Here is a 16,017-nt window from a genome sequence, read left to right as displayed (position 1 = left end):
TATTTTACCCAATCAGATGTTGGACTTGGAAGGAACATATCTCACAGTTCAATACAGTAATGCATTAATATGAAAATGATCCACTAAAATGTAAACTAGGGTCTCAGTCCAAAAACTGATCACACAAAGCAAGTTTAGTAAAAAGTAAATGGTAGGGAATTCCTTGGTGGTCCAGTGGTTAGGACTCCCAGCTTCCACTGAAGGGGTCACGGGTTCAATCCCTGGTCAGGGAACTAAGATCCCACGTGCCGCAGGGCACAGACAAAAAAAAAAAAAAAAAAAAAAGTGAATGGTATCCCAACTCATTCTATGAAGCCAGAGTACTGTCCTGATACCAAAACCAAAGACATCACAAGAAAACTCCCAGCCATTATCTCTTTCTTTCCATATTTTGGCTGCATCGGGTCTTAGTTGTGGCACACAGGATCTTTCGCGGCGGCACGCAGGTTTCTCTCTAGTTGGGGTGTGCAGGTTTTCTCTTCTCTAGTTGTGGCACATGAGCTCAGTAGTTGTGGCGCCCAGGCTTATTTGCCCTGCAGCATGTGGGATCTTAGTTCCATGACCAGGGATCGAACCCGTGTCTCCTGCATTGGAAGGCAGATTCTTTACCACTGGACCACCAGGGAAGTCCTCAAGCCATTACCTCTTATGAATGTAGATGTAAAAATCAACAAAATTAACAAGCCAAATCCAGCAACTTACAAAAAAGGATTATACACCATGGCCAAGTGAGATTTATCCCAGGAATGCAAGTTTGGTTTAATATCCCAAAATCAATTAATCTAACGTATCCACACAATAAAGAACAAAAACCATATGATGGTCAGAATATATGCAGAGAAAGCATTTGTCAAAAATCCAACATCTTAACATAATAAAGACAATCAACAAACGAACAGAAGGAAATGCCCTCAATCTGATAAACAGCATATATGAAAAACCCACAGTCAACATTACACTTAATGGGTAAAGACTAAATGCTTTCCCCTCAACTAAGATCAGGAACAAAGATTTCTGCCCTCACCACTTCTATGCAAAAGTATGAGGTATTAGGCAGGGCAATTAAGGCAAGAAATTAAGGCAATTAGGGCAATTAAGCAAGAAAGTGAAATTAAAAGTATCCAGAATGGAAAGGAAAAGTAAAACTATCTCTATTTGCAGATGACATGATCTTATATAAAGAAAATCCTGAGAGTTCCATTAATATACTATTAGAATAAAAACGTTTGGTAAGGTAGTAGGATACAAAATAAATACACAAAAATCAACTGTATACACTTGTAATAAACAATCCAAATATGTAATTAAGATTAAAATTCCACTTACAATATCAAAAAGAATAAAACAATTTGACTAAAGAAGTGCAAAACCTATACTTAAAAAGCTATGTAACACTACTGAAAGATTTAGACATAAGTGGGAAAACATCCCATGTATGCGTCAGAAAACTTAATACTGTTAAGATAGTACTAATCCCCATATTGATCCACAGATTCAATGTGATCTCTATCAAAATCCTTTGCAGAAATTGATAAGCTTATCCTAAAATTCATACATAAAGTCAAGGGACCCAGAATAGCCAAAACAAGCTTAGAAAAGAAGAACAAAGCTGGCAGACTCACATGTCCCAATTTCAAAGCTACAAAATGAAGACAATGTGATATTGGCAAAAGGATGACATACAGATAATGGGACAGAACTAGAGTCCAAAAATAAACGGTCAACTGATTTCTGAGGAGGGTGCCAAGGTCATTCAAAAGTAAAATAATATTTTTTTCAAAAAACAGTACTGCAACAAGTGGACAGCCACAAATTTAAAAAATGAAGTTGGTACCTTGCCTTATAGCATATACAAAAATTAGCTAAAATAGATGCAAGACCTAAATATAAAAATCAAAATTATAAAACTTTTAAAAAGCATAGGCAATTGCACAAACTCTTCAGGATCTTGAATTAAGAAATGTTTCTTAGATATGACAACAAAAGCACAGTGACAAAATTTTAAAAAATAAGTAGCACTTCATGAAAACTAGAAGATTTATGGGACTTCCCTGGTGGTCCAGTGGTTAAGAATCCGCCTTCCAATGCAGGGGATGCCTGTTCGGTCCCTGGTCAGTGAACTAAGATTCCACATGCCGCAGGGTAACTAAGCCCATGCACCACAACTACTGAGCCCGCACGCCACAACCAGAGAGAAGCCCGCATGCCATAACTTAAGACCTGACACAGCCAAAAATAAAATAAGTAAATAAACAAAATTAGCTAGGCCTATTTAAAAAAATTTTTTTTAAAAAAGCTTTTGTTTGGCAGAAGACATCATTAAGAAAGTGAAAAACAACATATAGAATGGCAGAAAATATCTGCAAATCATATTTCTGATAAGAGACCTGTCACTAAAATAAAGAATTCTTACAACTCAGTAAAAAGACAAATAACCCATCTTCAAAATGGGCAAAAGATCTGAACAGACATTTCTTCCAATAAAATATACAAATGGTCAATAAGCACACAAAAAGATGCTCATGATAATCCTTCAGTAGGGAAATGCAAATCAAAACCACAATGAAATATCACTTCATACTCACTATGATGGCTATAATCAAAAAGACATGTGTTAACAAGGATGTGGAGAAATTGGAACCTCATATACTGCTGTCAGAAATGTAAAATACTGCAGCCACTTTGGAAAACAGTCTGACAGTTCACCGAAAGGTTAAATATAAAATTACCACATGACCCAGCAATTCCCCTTCTAGGTATATACCCATGAGAAATGAAAAATTATTTCTATATAAAAACCTATACAGGAATATTCATAGCAGCATTATCCATAATAGCCAAACAATGTAAACAACCCAATGTCCATCCACTGATGAATAGATAAATAAAAGGTGCTATATCCATACAATGGAATATTATTTGCTAATAAAGGAATAAAGTACTTACACATACTACCAGACGTATGAACTTTGAAAGCATTATGTTAAATAAAAGAAGCCAGTCACAAGAGACCACATATTGTAAGATTCTAGTCATATAAAATGTCCAAAGTAGGCAAATCTATAGAAAATAGATTAGTAGTTGCCTAGGGTTGGGAGGGAGAGGCGGCGGGTGGGGGGAATGAGGACTGACTGGTAAAGGATACAGAATTTCTTTTGGGGGTAATGAGAATGTTTAAAAATAGACTGTGATGGCTGCACAAATCTGTGAATATACTAATAACTATTGAATTGTGCCATTTAAACGGGGGTAGGGCAGAATTTTATGGTATTTGAATTATATCTGAATTAAGCTTTTACAAAAATAAATTTTTTTGAGAAAAGTATGGTAGAATCTAGGTGGTGGACACAAATGTTGACTAAAATTTCTTTTAACCTGCTTGTCTGAAATTTTTCATGAAATGTTAAAAGCAGGAAAAATCACAGCATAAAAAAGTTTCACCATCACCAATAACACACCAAAACAATGATCTATCCACAACCATTTTTATGCATCTAGAGTCTCCCAAATTAATTAGGGACTGTTCACCCAAAAGTTGTCCAAAGCGGATTTTAGAATTCTGGAGTCCCTGATTTACATTCACAACGAAACTCAGAGAATAAGAATTAGTTCTCCAAATTACAAACAAGGTGAGGGTGACTTAATTTTACGTAAACCTCCGTTGAGTTTTGAGAATAAAAAGGATTCTGTTCACCTGTTGGCAAACAGGACAAATAGGGAATTTTACATGTCCAGGCAGTTTTAAAGGTTTGGGAAACATCCTCTGCAAATGTTATGGCAGACTAGAGCAGATTATTTTACCTTTTGGCCAGTTTCAACATTGCTGGTTCTCAAGTTTTAGAAAGCAAGTAATTTGACACTGAATTTTTTTTTTTTTTTGGCTGTATTGGGTCTTCGTCGTTGCACGCGGGTTTTCTCTAGTTGCAGCGAGCGAGGGCTACTCTTCGTTGGGGTGCACATGCTTCTCATTGTGGTGGCTTCTGTTGTTGCAGAGCACGGGCTCTAGGCACGCAGGTTTCAGTAGTTGCAGCATACGGGCTCAGTAGTTGCAGCACGCGGGCTCTAAAGTTAGAAGGTTTCGGTAGTTGTGGCAGGTGGGCTCAGTAGTTGCAGTGCAGGCTCTAGGGCACACGGGCTTCAGTAGTTGTGGCTCACGGGCTCTACAGCACAGGCTCCGTAGTTGTGGCACATGTGCTTAGCTGCTCCACAGCATGTGGGATCTTCCCAGACCAGGGATCGAACCCGCGTCCCCTACACTGGCAGGCAGATTCTTAACCACTGCGCCTCCAGGGAAGTCCTGACACTTAATTTTTAAGAAGTTTAGAATAACTCCCAGAATAGTTACTAATTCAGAAAAAAAATATTTTAATGTATACACATTAGGCTTGAATTTTAGCCAAATTTTAAATACATGTCACTAGAGAAATCAAGATCCAAATTCAGGATGATATGTACTCTATAACTGGAGTGACCACATGGCCCAGTTTGCCCAGGACTGTACTAATTTAGAGCTGTTATTCCCACATCCCACCCAACTTAACAATTGTCTCATGTTTTTCATTTTTTAAATATTATTATGAATAACTGCATTAAAGTAAGATAGTATGGGTTTGTTATATTTCCACTTTATACTTCCACCTTCTACCATGGCTTTGCCTAGTACTCTGTGGAGTACAGGTGAAGTTAACAGAGTTCTCACTTCAACTTCTGGTTCAATCTAAAAACCAACCACTGAGAACCCATCTCTCTCTTTCCTCACCCTTTCCTGATCAAAGAAGTACACCTGGACACTAACTCTATCCAGATGTGGGTGCTGATAGCAGAATGTTTGAAGCTGCTGTCCCGGCCAGCCACTTGGTGTACATGCTAGTTGTGCCACAGCTATTCTTCAGCTTGCAAAATGCGCATAACCTCCAGGCCTCCATCAGCTGGGTCAGTGGGATATGTAAGGTGTTTGTAAGGTGTTCGTGAAATACATACAGGAAAGAGACTCTGTGTATTCCTGTGCCTAATGTACAGAGAGAGTAATCTGCACTTAATGCTACAGTAGTTTCGCTATTTATTTAATTGGATTTACACAATACAGCAAATATTTATTTTATTTGGTGACATTTCACAGCAATTATTATAAATTTAAATTATTTTTAGCATCTCCTTTTATGCTCAAGTGCCCCAGTTTACACAAAGAGTATATGGTCACACTACAATAAACAACGACCTTATTCCCTGTCAAGTTGTAGTGGACTACATGAGGGAATTCATAGACATAACTACATAAAGCATCTCCTGGGTCCTCAAAACCATGAACCCGAAGGGATGGCAAAGGTCAGCCAACCAGAAAACTAACTAATATCACACTACTACTACAGTAAAGCTATTTTTGAACTGCCGTGATTCTTAAACAAATACAAAAAAACCAAACCAATTCTACATGAGATGAACATTCTATACAACCTAAAACTATATATGTGATACAAAGATTCTAAGTTCTATTACTTCTTTGTTGATTCATAAAGTGCTTCAGAATCATAAAGTGCTTCAGAATCACATATTAACCCTGAGGACTTCATTGACTTTGAGCATCTAAACAGAGTTTAGGTTAGAAGGAGGCATGAAAACAGTTTAAGTACCTTAACAAAGAAAAACTCCATTGTTTTGGATAGCAAATAATTATTCATTACTTCAAACGGCATCTTTTAAAATATAACTCATTAAATAGCCTTAAAAAGTATCAAACACATTTGAACGAGTATAGGACAAAACTATGTATTTTTTTAATTCTTAAAAGACAATTATTTTCCTTAAGAGACAAGTTGGCCCAAGGTGATCCGAGGTTCCTGGAGGAATTTCAAAACCTTTCAAGTCTAAGAACAGAAAACAATAAAAAACATTCCTTTTGCCCGTAACAGCTCTTACATTCTAGATGAATACCTTAACAGACAGGACAAAATCTGGAGGAAAAACAAATATCCAACTTTGACCTTTGAAAAAAATGTACTATAGGGTTATCATAGAAGGATAGTTTTTCCATTCTCAATGAACCCCAAATAAAAATCTCAGGTCATCTTTTCATTCAGTTCAAAACTTAAATTTGAAAATGGCAGATTTAAATTTTCAACATTAGATGTCATTAAAGATTCTATATCACATGTAATCAATAAGTATTTATAATAAAAAACCTTTAACTCAAGTATGATATACTGTAGTCAACATCTCAGTGAAGGTGGTAGGGCAGGTCTTACATCTACTCCAAAAGAGTCTAAGGTTTAGGAAGAGACCTTCAAGACGGTGGAGGAGTAAGACACGGAGATCACCTTCCTCCCCACAGATACATCAGAAATACATTTATATGTGGAACACTCCTACAGAACACCAACTGAATGCTGGTAGCAGACCTCAGACTTCCCAAAAGGGTAGTGGTGCTCCAGCTGGGCATCAGGCCTATGCCTCTGAGGTGGGAGAGCCGAGTTCAGGACACAGGTCCACCACAAACCTCCCAGCTCCACGTAATATCAAACGGGGAAAGCTCTCCCAGAGATCTCCATCTCAATGCTAAAACCCACCTCTACTCAAGAACCAGCAACCTACAGTGCTGGACACCCTATGCCAAACAACCAGCAAGATAGGAACACAACCCCACCCATTAGCAGAGAGGCTGCCTAAAATCATAAGGTCACAGACACCCAAAAACACACCAACGGACGCAGTCCTGCCCAACAGAAAGACAAGATGCATCCTCATCCACCAGAACACAGGCACTAGTCCCCTCCACCAGGAAGCCTACACAACTCACTGAACCAACCTGAGCCACTGGTGGCAGACACCAAAAACAACAGGAACTATGAACCTGCAGCCTGTGAAAAGGAGACCCCAAACACAGTAAATTAAGCAAAATTACAAGACAGAGAAACACACATCAGATGAAAGAGCAAGGTAAAAACCCACCAGACCAAACAAATGAAGAGGAAATAGGCAGTCTACCTGAAAAAGAATTCAGGGTAATGATAGTAAATATGATGCAAAATCTTGGAAAGAGACTGGAAAAAATACAAAAAAACATTTAACAAGGACCTAGAAGAACTAAAGAACAAACAAACAATGATGAAAAACACAATATGAAATTAAAAATTCTCTAGAAGGAATCAATAGCAGAATAACTGAGGCACAAGAATGGATAAGTGACCTGAAAGATAAATAGTAGAAATAACTACCGCAGAGCAGAATAAAGAAAAAAGAATGAAAAGAATTGAGAACAGTCTTAGACATCTCTGGGACAACATTAAATGCACCAACATTCGAATTACAGGGGTCCCAGAGGAGAAGAGAAAAAGAAAGGGACTGAGAAAATATTTGAAGAGATTATAGTTGAAAACTTCCCTAACATGGGAAAGGAAATAGCCACCCAAATCCAGGAAGAGCAGAGAGTTGCATACAGGATAAATCCAAGGAGAAACACACCAAGATGCATATTAATCAAACAAACTATCTAAAATTAAGTACAAAGAAAAAATATTAAAAGCAGCAAGGGAAAAACAACAAATAGCATACAAGAGAATCCCCAAAAGGTTAAAAGCTGATCTTTCAGCAGAAACTCTGCAAGCCAGAAGGGAGTGGCAGCACATATTTAAAGTGATGAAAGGGAAAAACCTACAAACAAGATTACTCTACCCAGCAAGGATCTCATTCAGATTCAACAGAGAAATTCATATCTTTATAGACAAGCAAAAGCCAAGAGAATTCAGCAACACCAAACCAGCTTTACAACAAAGGCTAAAGGAACTTCTCTAGGCAGGAAACACAAGAGAATGAAAAGACCTACAATAACAAACCTAAAACAATTAAGAAAATGGTCATAGGAATGTACATATCGATAATTAGCTTAACTGTGAAAGGATTAAATGCTCCCACCAAAAGACACAGACTGGCTGAATGGATACAAAAACAAGACCCGTATATATACTGTCTACAAGAGACCCACTTCAGACCTAGGGACACATACAGAATGAAAGTGAGGGGATGGAAAAAGATATTCCATGCAAATGGAAACCAAAAGAAAGCTGGAGTAGCAATACTCGTATCAGATAAAATAGACATTAAAATAAAGAATGTTTCAAGAGACAAGGAAGGACACTACATAATGATCAAAGGATCAATCCAAGAAGAACATATAACAATTATAAATATATATGCACCCAACATAGGAGCATCTCAACACATAAGGCAACTGTTGACAGCTATAAAAGAGAAAATCGACAGTAACACAATCATAGTGGGGGGACTTAAAAACATCACTTACACCAATGGACAGGTCCTCCAGACAGAAAACTAATAAGGAAACATAAGCTTTAAATGACACAACAGACCAGATAGATTTAATTGATATTTATAGGACATTCCATCCAAAAACAGCAGATTACACTTTCTTCTCAAGTGCACACGGCACATTCTCCAGGATAGAGCATATCTTGGGTCACAAATCAAGCCTTGGTAAGTTTAAGAAAATTGAAATCGTATCAAGTATCTTTTCCAACCACAATGCTATAACACTAGATATCAATTACAGGAAAAATTCTATAAAAAATACAAACACAGGGCTTCCCTGGTGGCGCAGTGGTTGACAGTCCACCTGCGGATGCAGGGGACATGGGTTCGTGCCCCAGCCCAGGAGGATCCCACATGCTGCGGAGCGGCTGGGCCTGTGAGCCATGGCCACTGAGCCTGCGCGTCTGGAGCCTGTGCTCCACAACGGGAGAGGCCCACATACCTTAAAAAAAAATAATAAAATAATAAACAAATGGGACCTAATGAAACTTAAAAGCTTCTGCACAGGTAAGGAAACCATAAACAAGATGAAAAGACAACCCTCACAATGGGAGAAAATATTTGCAAATGAATCAACGGACAAAGGATTTATCTCCAAAATTTACAAGCAGCTCCTGCAAGCTCAATATCAAAGAAACAAACAACCCAATCCAAAACTAGGCAGAAGACCTAAATAGACATTTCTCTAAAGAAGATATACAGATTGCCAACAAACACGTGAAAGCATGCTCAACATCACTAATCATTAGAGAAATGCAAATCAAAACTACAGTGAGATATCATCTCACACCAGTCAGTATGGCCATCATCAAAAAATCTACAAAGAATAAATGCTGGAGACGGTGTGGAAAAAAGGGAACCCTCTTGCACTGTTGGTGGGAATGTAAATTGATACAGCCACTATGGAGAACAGTATGGAGGGTCCTTAAAAAACTGAAAATAGAACTACCATATGACCCAGCAATCCCACTACTGGGCATATACCCTCTGAAAACTGTAATTCAAAAAGAGTCACATACCACAATGTTCATTGCAGCTCTATTTACAATTGCCAGGACATGGAAGCAACCTAAGCGTCCATCAACAGATGAATGGATAAAGAAGATGTGGCACATATATACAATGGAATATTACTCAGCCATAAAAAGAAACAAAACTGAGTTATCTGTAGTGAGGTGGATGGACCTAGAGACTGTCATACAGAGTGAAGTAAGTCAGAAGAAAAATAAATACTGTATGCTAACACATATATATGGCATCTAAAAAAAAAAGGTTCTGAAGAACCTACGGGCAGGACAGGAATAAAGATGCAGATGTAGAGAATGGACTTGAGGACACAAGGAGGGGGAAGGGTAAGATGGGACGAAGTGAGAAAGTGGTATAGACATATATACACTATCAAATTTAAAATAGATAGCTAGTGTGAAGCAGCCACATAGCACAGGGAGATCAGCTAGGTGCTTTGTGACCACCTAGAGGGATGGGATAGGGAGGGTGGGAGGGAGACACAAGAGGAAGGAGATATGGGGATATATGTATATGTATAGCTGATTCACTTTGTTATAAAGCAGAAACTAATACACCATTGTAAAGCAATTATACTCCAATAAAGATGTTTTTTAAAAAAAAGAGTCTAAGACTTAGATGGGACTAAAAGTGGGAAACTTGACAAGTAGTCCAAAGAACATTACTCTTATAATCTTGCCTTAATAAAACTGAAAAAAGTTACTATGTCTAATGTTTGCTACATACATATATTCATATACAACACTGAATAGTTGTAAAAACTTTTTAAAGAAAAGCTGACTGCCTATGCTCTTGTTTATGTGAGATAAGATCTTAACTAAATAACATTATATCAGCTGTTTAAGGAAAAGAATAATCTCTGCCTTGGATGGTTAACCACAGTAGCCCTCAAGAAAAAGAAAAGCCAGCTATGTTTTTTCAGCTTAGGAAGCTAGAACTCATAAAGGTCCTTTCCAGCTCTAAAATGATACTCTGTGGGTAAAACTAATGAAAACAGCCCAAATCCTTTTACAGAATTTAGGTAGGTCTCTCCCTAATTTCTATCATGCAAAAATGTCTTTTTCAAAAACCCTGAAAAATACTGAGATGTACCAGAACAGGAATCAAAATGAGCTCTTTCCTCACTTTAATTTATCAACTAAGATTTACACACAACTGTCAGAGGCACAATAGATGTACAACGTAAGCTTGGGTCCAGTACCTGTATTTCACACCAGAGGGAAAGGTGGTTTCAGTGGTAAGCTATGGAAAATAGATGCCTACTTAGATTTCCGGGTGGACCTCTCAGAATATCATATTTCACTTACTTTACTCTGCAACCCCCCCCATATTTAAACATCTCTTTACTTAAATGTTTCTTATGATCAATGACACATCATTGATCATATCATCAGAAAGTATTTACATATTATGGCTTACTTATAGGGTTTTTTTTTTTCCCCTCCTTAGGAGTTCATGAAATAATCATAGATGTGATGAAATGTTATTTTCCTGGATTGCTCCTCTTGAAAATGCTTTCAATTTGTTTTACATCTAATTGTTAGTAAAGTAAAAGAGACAACAACAATGGGAATTCCCTGGCAGTCCGGTTGTTAGTACCCGGCACTTTCACTGCCTGGGCCCAGGTTGGATCCCTAGTCTGGGAAGTAAGACCCCACAAGCAGCCAAGCAGCACAGCCGGGGGGGAAAAAAAAAAAGAAAGAAAGAAAGAAAAAAAAAGAAGACACATGCTTGCTTATGCTACAAAACATAAAGAACCTTGAAATAAAAATAAGGTAACCAGCAATTCACCTGGGTCTCAGATATATCAAACTTATAAGATTCTCTTTAAAATTCAAGTTGAACCAAAAAAACCCACACCAGCTAGCAAGAATACTGTATGTTCTGTACACCGGAGTCAGGTAACTTGGAAACTGAATCTTTTAACTTCCTGCTGTCACTCAATTTTGTGTAAATACTGTTTTCAAATCAGCACATATTTTTCAAAGTCTGTAAATTAGGTTTGAATCCTCCTAATAACACAGTCATTTCCTCTACTAGCACAAAGATGAATCTTTTCAATGATTTTATGGCTCAAAATTAAAGGCAGAAGAAAAATGCTTTGTAAGTTAACTAGTGTACAGGAAAGAGCTGTATGTTGAGGTTTACATAAGCTTCTGAGGCCAAAAACTAAGGGTTAGCGTGTCTTCATTCCCCTTTATGATCTTGAGAAAGAGCTCCAACTAGTCTGAGCATTAGTTTTCCTCGGTTTAAAGGAGTTTATCAGCTACCTTAATCTTTACTAATTTGTTCAACAAATACTTATTTGAATGTTTACTAGAGAGTAAGCAATTACTAATGGAGAGGACCCACTAGGATGTGACTAGACACCACCTTTATAAGAGAATACTGCCGAAAAGACAATTCTACCTGACTTAGAACACCAATTCCCACCTGGTGTTTAAAGTTCCACACATCCTGAATGAAACGTAATGAAGTAATTTCTTTTAGCCGGGCCCTAAACAGCGTGTGGGAGGTAAATTTCGCTTAAATCGCAATTCAAAATCGCGCGGGTTCCCGCTGACAACACTGTGCGGGTCTGAGAGAACTCCAGGCCAACGAAAATTTTAACACAGAAGTGAAAGCGAAGGTACTCGATTCAGAAGCGAGACGAAAGAAGAGGGTCTGAAGAAGTGCGTCGGAGGTGACGAGAAACGCAGAGGCGGCCCAAACTACTCCCTCCACTCGGCACATTGAGTTAACTTCTCCCGCACCCGGGACTCGCGACCCCCCCCGGTTCCCGGGCGCGGTGGCGGCGGCCTGCGTCCCGGAAGGGGCTCGCAAAGGCCGGGAGCGGGTCCCATCGCAAACCAACTTGAAAAATAAGGAGTGAGCGGGATGGGGGCGGGGCTGGACACACGCTCCATCCCTCGGAGAAGGATGGGGGGAGGGGAACGGAGTGAGCGACCCTCCGGCCACCGGCCCCGACCCCGGGAGGGCGCTGACGGGGGCTTGGGGAGAGGGCGCGCGGTCACGTGGCCTCCTCCAGGGCCGGTCTCGCCGCCGCGGACGCCAAGGGGGGAAACCCGGAGAGCCCCACCGAGGGCAGGCGGGAAACGGGGTGGCGGGAAGACTGGAGGCCCGCCCAGCTCCAACGCCGCACGCGAGGCCCCGACCCCGCTCTGCCTTCGGCGGGCCCCGGGAGCTCCACAAAAGGCTGCCCGACTCCCGAAGGGGCTGGGTGAGGGCTGAGGAAGCCCCCCTCACAGACAGACAGGCAGACAGACAGACAGACACACACACACACACACACACACACACACACAGAGACGCCCGCTCGCCTCCCTACCCCCACCCTCCGACCGCGCTCCGCGGGCTCTGAGCCCCACAGCGACGCGGGGGAGGCTGGGGCCAGCAGCGCGACCACGGGAAGCTGACGCCCTCCCCGACGCCAGGAGCTCAGCGGGCGCAGGAACCCCGACACGCAGACAAAAATCAACAAAGCACCTGCCGCTCCCGAGGAGAAAACATGCCACAGGCCCCGACTGGAGGCTCTCCGACGCGCCGCTGCCAGGGCCGCAGGGCTCCGCTGGCGGGCTGGGGTGAGGAGGCGGGGAAGGGCCCCGCGCGGTGGCTCCCCGGCCCCGGAGCCTTGCCTCCGTCCGGAAGCGGTGAGGCAGGGACCCCCCACGCCAGAGACTGACCTTGGAGTCTCCGTTGCACAGAGCCATCGGGGCTGGGGCGGCGGCGGCGGCGGCCAGAGATGAGACGGGGCGGGAGAGGGCCGGTGGGGTCGACGCCACGGGCCGAGGCTGAGGAGGAGGCCTGGTCGAGGAGCGGGCGGGAGGCGCGGAGAGGAGCTGGCCGCCTGCGAAGCGCCGAGTGGAGCAGCAGTCGCGGAGCACGGGCCTCAGCGCCGCGGGAGAGCACAGACCAGCAGCGCGCACGCTGCCCCCGCCTCCTGCTTCCGCACTGGCCGGCCACTGGGAGGAGCCAGAGCCCTTGTGGCTAGGCTGCCGAGCAGCGAACACCCGCAGCTGCCGCCGCCGCCGCCACTGCTGCTGCAGCCCAATAAGCCCGCCTCTGGAGGAGGGGACTTCGGCATCCGGCCCCGCCTCCAGGTCCGTCCGGACCGCCGAGGCCCGCCCCCGGTAGAAGAAACCTGCGGGTCTCAGGCCTGCCCACCCACAAGAGGAGGGGCCTGCGGCGCCTGGCCGCGCCCCCGCCCCTGTCTGGCCCGCCCTTTGGAGGAGGAGCCCGCGGCGCCCAGCTTAGCTGCCCCGGTCCCGCCCCCGTACCCGGCAGCAGGCGCTGAGAGGAAGGCCGGTGGCGCCCTGCCCCACCCCCGCCACTAAAGCCGGCATCGGAGAAAAACCCAAGCTGCCGTTCGCTTACTGTTGGCCCGCCGGCCCGCAGCCTTTAATGCGAGAGAGGCTGGTGACACTGAAGAGGAGGCCTCCAGAGAGCTGGGTCGCTGGGGAACGCTTACCCGGTGGTGCGGCCTCATCCCAGGTTGCGGGTCATGGGGGAGGCCAAGGCTGCTTTGAAGAGTTTCGTGGTGACCTCAACGTGGACTTAAAAGTGACATTTGATCACTTAGGTCCCTCAAAAGTTCTACAGCGGGTGCAGAATTTCCAAAAGGAAGGGGTTTGGGAGTGGCAACCTGGTGGGAAACTGGACCGACGGAGTAGAGCTCTGTTTGCACAGCAGTATTTTTATTTGGATTGTTTGTGGGAAAGGGAGGAACTGTAGTCTCTCCAGCTACTCACTGATACCCGTCAATGCAAGTATTACAGTACCTTGAATTTGGTCACCTGTGGGTCTAAACCAGGGTTGGGGAATAAATAATAACACTTGGGGCGGCTTTCCGTTTACAAAGCCTTTTAACAGATATTCAGTTAATATTATAATATGGCCAATATTTGCTGAGCTCATGCTGTGTGTCAAGCTCTAGTCCAGGTATTAAGGAGCTAGAGTGAGACTGCCCTGACTTCCAAAAACTCATTTTATTCTAAATAATCCCGTGGAAGTAGTGCAGTAAGACTGATGTTCTTATCCACTTTTACTAATAAAAAATTTGAGGCCCAGTGAGATTATGTGCTTTTGCCTCTCTATATAGGAGGTAAGGGGTACCTGACCTTGGAAGGGATAAACAGTTTGTTAGTAAAATATTTACAGGATCAAAAGGCCCAAGGCCCTCCTGGACCTCACACTCAAGGAAAGTATTTTACTTACCTTTCTTCGAGGTGAAAAATGGATACTTGAACTTTCTAAAGCCATGGAGACTGTGTTCTCTTGATAGGTCTGAGTGAACAATCCAGAGAACAGTGTGGTAACCAATAGGAGAATTGCATTAACATCCACCTGGAATGGAATGGAATGTGATGTGCCGGCATTAAGGATTGGCTAAACCCCATCTGTATTAGATAATGCCTAATTTAAATATATTCTAGTAGTCACTTGTGTTTACAGCTAAGAATGTCAGCATGTACCAGAATCCTTATAGCTTAAGTCTTCTGAAGCTTTTGACTCTATTCACCCCTTCCTCCTTCTTGAAACTGTATGTCCTTACAGGGCACCATAGAGGTGTCTTTTTACCTCCATGATTTTTCTCCATCACATTTCTTGTCCCTCTTTGTATATCTTTCCTATAGGAGGAAACGTAAGTATTGGTTTTCTTCAGTATTTCCATTCCTAGCCCTCTTCTCATCTTATTCTTCACCTGTGTTTCCCTGGGGCACTTATTTAAAAATATAAACTTGCGGGCTTCCCTGGTGGCGCAGTGGTTGAGAGTCCGCCTGCCGATGCAGGGGACACGGGTTCGTGCCCCGGTCCGGGAAGATCCCGCGTGCCGCGGAGCGGCTGGGCCCGTGAGCCATGGCCGCTGAGCCTGCGCGTCCGCAGCCTGTGCTCCTCAACGGGAGAGGCCACAACAGTGAGAGGCCCGCGTACCAAAAAAAAAAAAAAAATATATATATATAGAGAGAGAGAGAGAGAGAGAGAGAGAGAGAGGGAGAGAGAGAGAGAGTTGCTTAAAAACCCCTTAATAGGCTGTATGTCATGACAGCTCTCTCTTCTGAGCTCCAGGTCCCTATCACTGTATACAACCTCAGTTAGATGTTAAATGTCATAGTGGGTCCCAAACTCAAGTCTGAAACAAAACGTTGTTCAAGACTATTCTTGTTAAATTCCTGTTCATTTTATATATCAATTATTGAAAGAGGGTCACTAAAATTTCCAACGGTAATTGTGATTTTATCAGTTTCTCCTTACAGTTCTATCAGTTTTTGCTTTGTGTATTTTGAAGCTCTGTTTTTAGGATCATAAATGTTTAGAATCATTATTGATCCCTTTATAGTTATGAAATGATATTTTTTAGATCCCCAGTAATATTCTTCACTTTGACATCTACTGTGTCCAAAACAGCATGCCTGCTTTCTTGACTGGTTCTTGGCATGATACATCTTTTGCAACCCTTTATCCTGTTTGTGTCTTTATGTTTAAAGTGTTCCTTGTAGACAGCACATAATTACATCTTGCTTTAATTGGAGTGTTTATACCATTTACATTTAATGTGATTATTGATATGGTTAAGTTTATTTCTTTAATCTGGAGATTCTCAAGGCAGTAAGCTGAGGCAATTGAAGGGCTCATCTTTTTTGCTTCCTGTCTCTCAGGGATCTGACCTTT

At 42.2% G+C, this 16,017-nt stretch overlaps 1 protein-coding gene across 2 annotated transcripts in view; it reads right to left on the bottom strand.

Moving 5' to 3' along the window:
* The window catches only part of GMPS (guanine monophosphate synthase), a 121,373-nt gene that overhangs the window by 90,034 nt on the left and 15,322 nt on the right, over positions 1-16,017 (bottom strand). The window contains exon 3 of one of the 2 annotated variants that reach the window (XM_033414766.2): positions 14,563-14,691. In XM_033414766.2, the coding sequence (XP_033270657.1) occupies positions 14,563-14,607 (45 nt within the window). In that variant the 5' untranslated portion in view covers positions 14,608-14,691. Of the gene's footprint in view, positions 1-13,031; positions 13,371-14,562; positions 14,692-16,017 lie in introns of those variants that run through there. The other variant, XM_004284738.4, reaches the window with a different exon arrangement.

This window comes from Orcinus orca, chromosome 5 (assembly GCF_937001465.1).
Source record: "Orcinus orca chromosome 5, mOrcOrc1.1, whole genome shotgun sequence".
Taxonomy (NCBI): domain Eukaryota; kingdom Metazoa; phylum Chordata; class Mammalia; order Artiodactyla; family Delphinidae; genus Orcinus; species Orcinus orca.
Note: the sequence above shows the minus strand (reverse complement) of the source record. Positions and strands in the feature narration are given on the sequence as shown.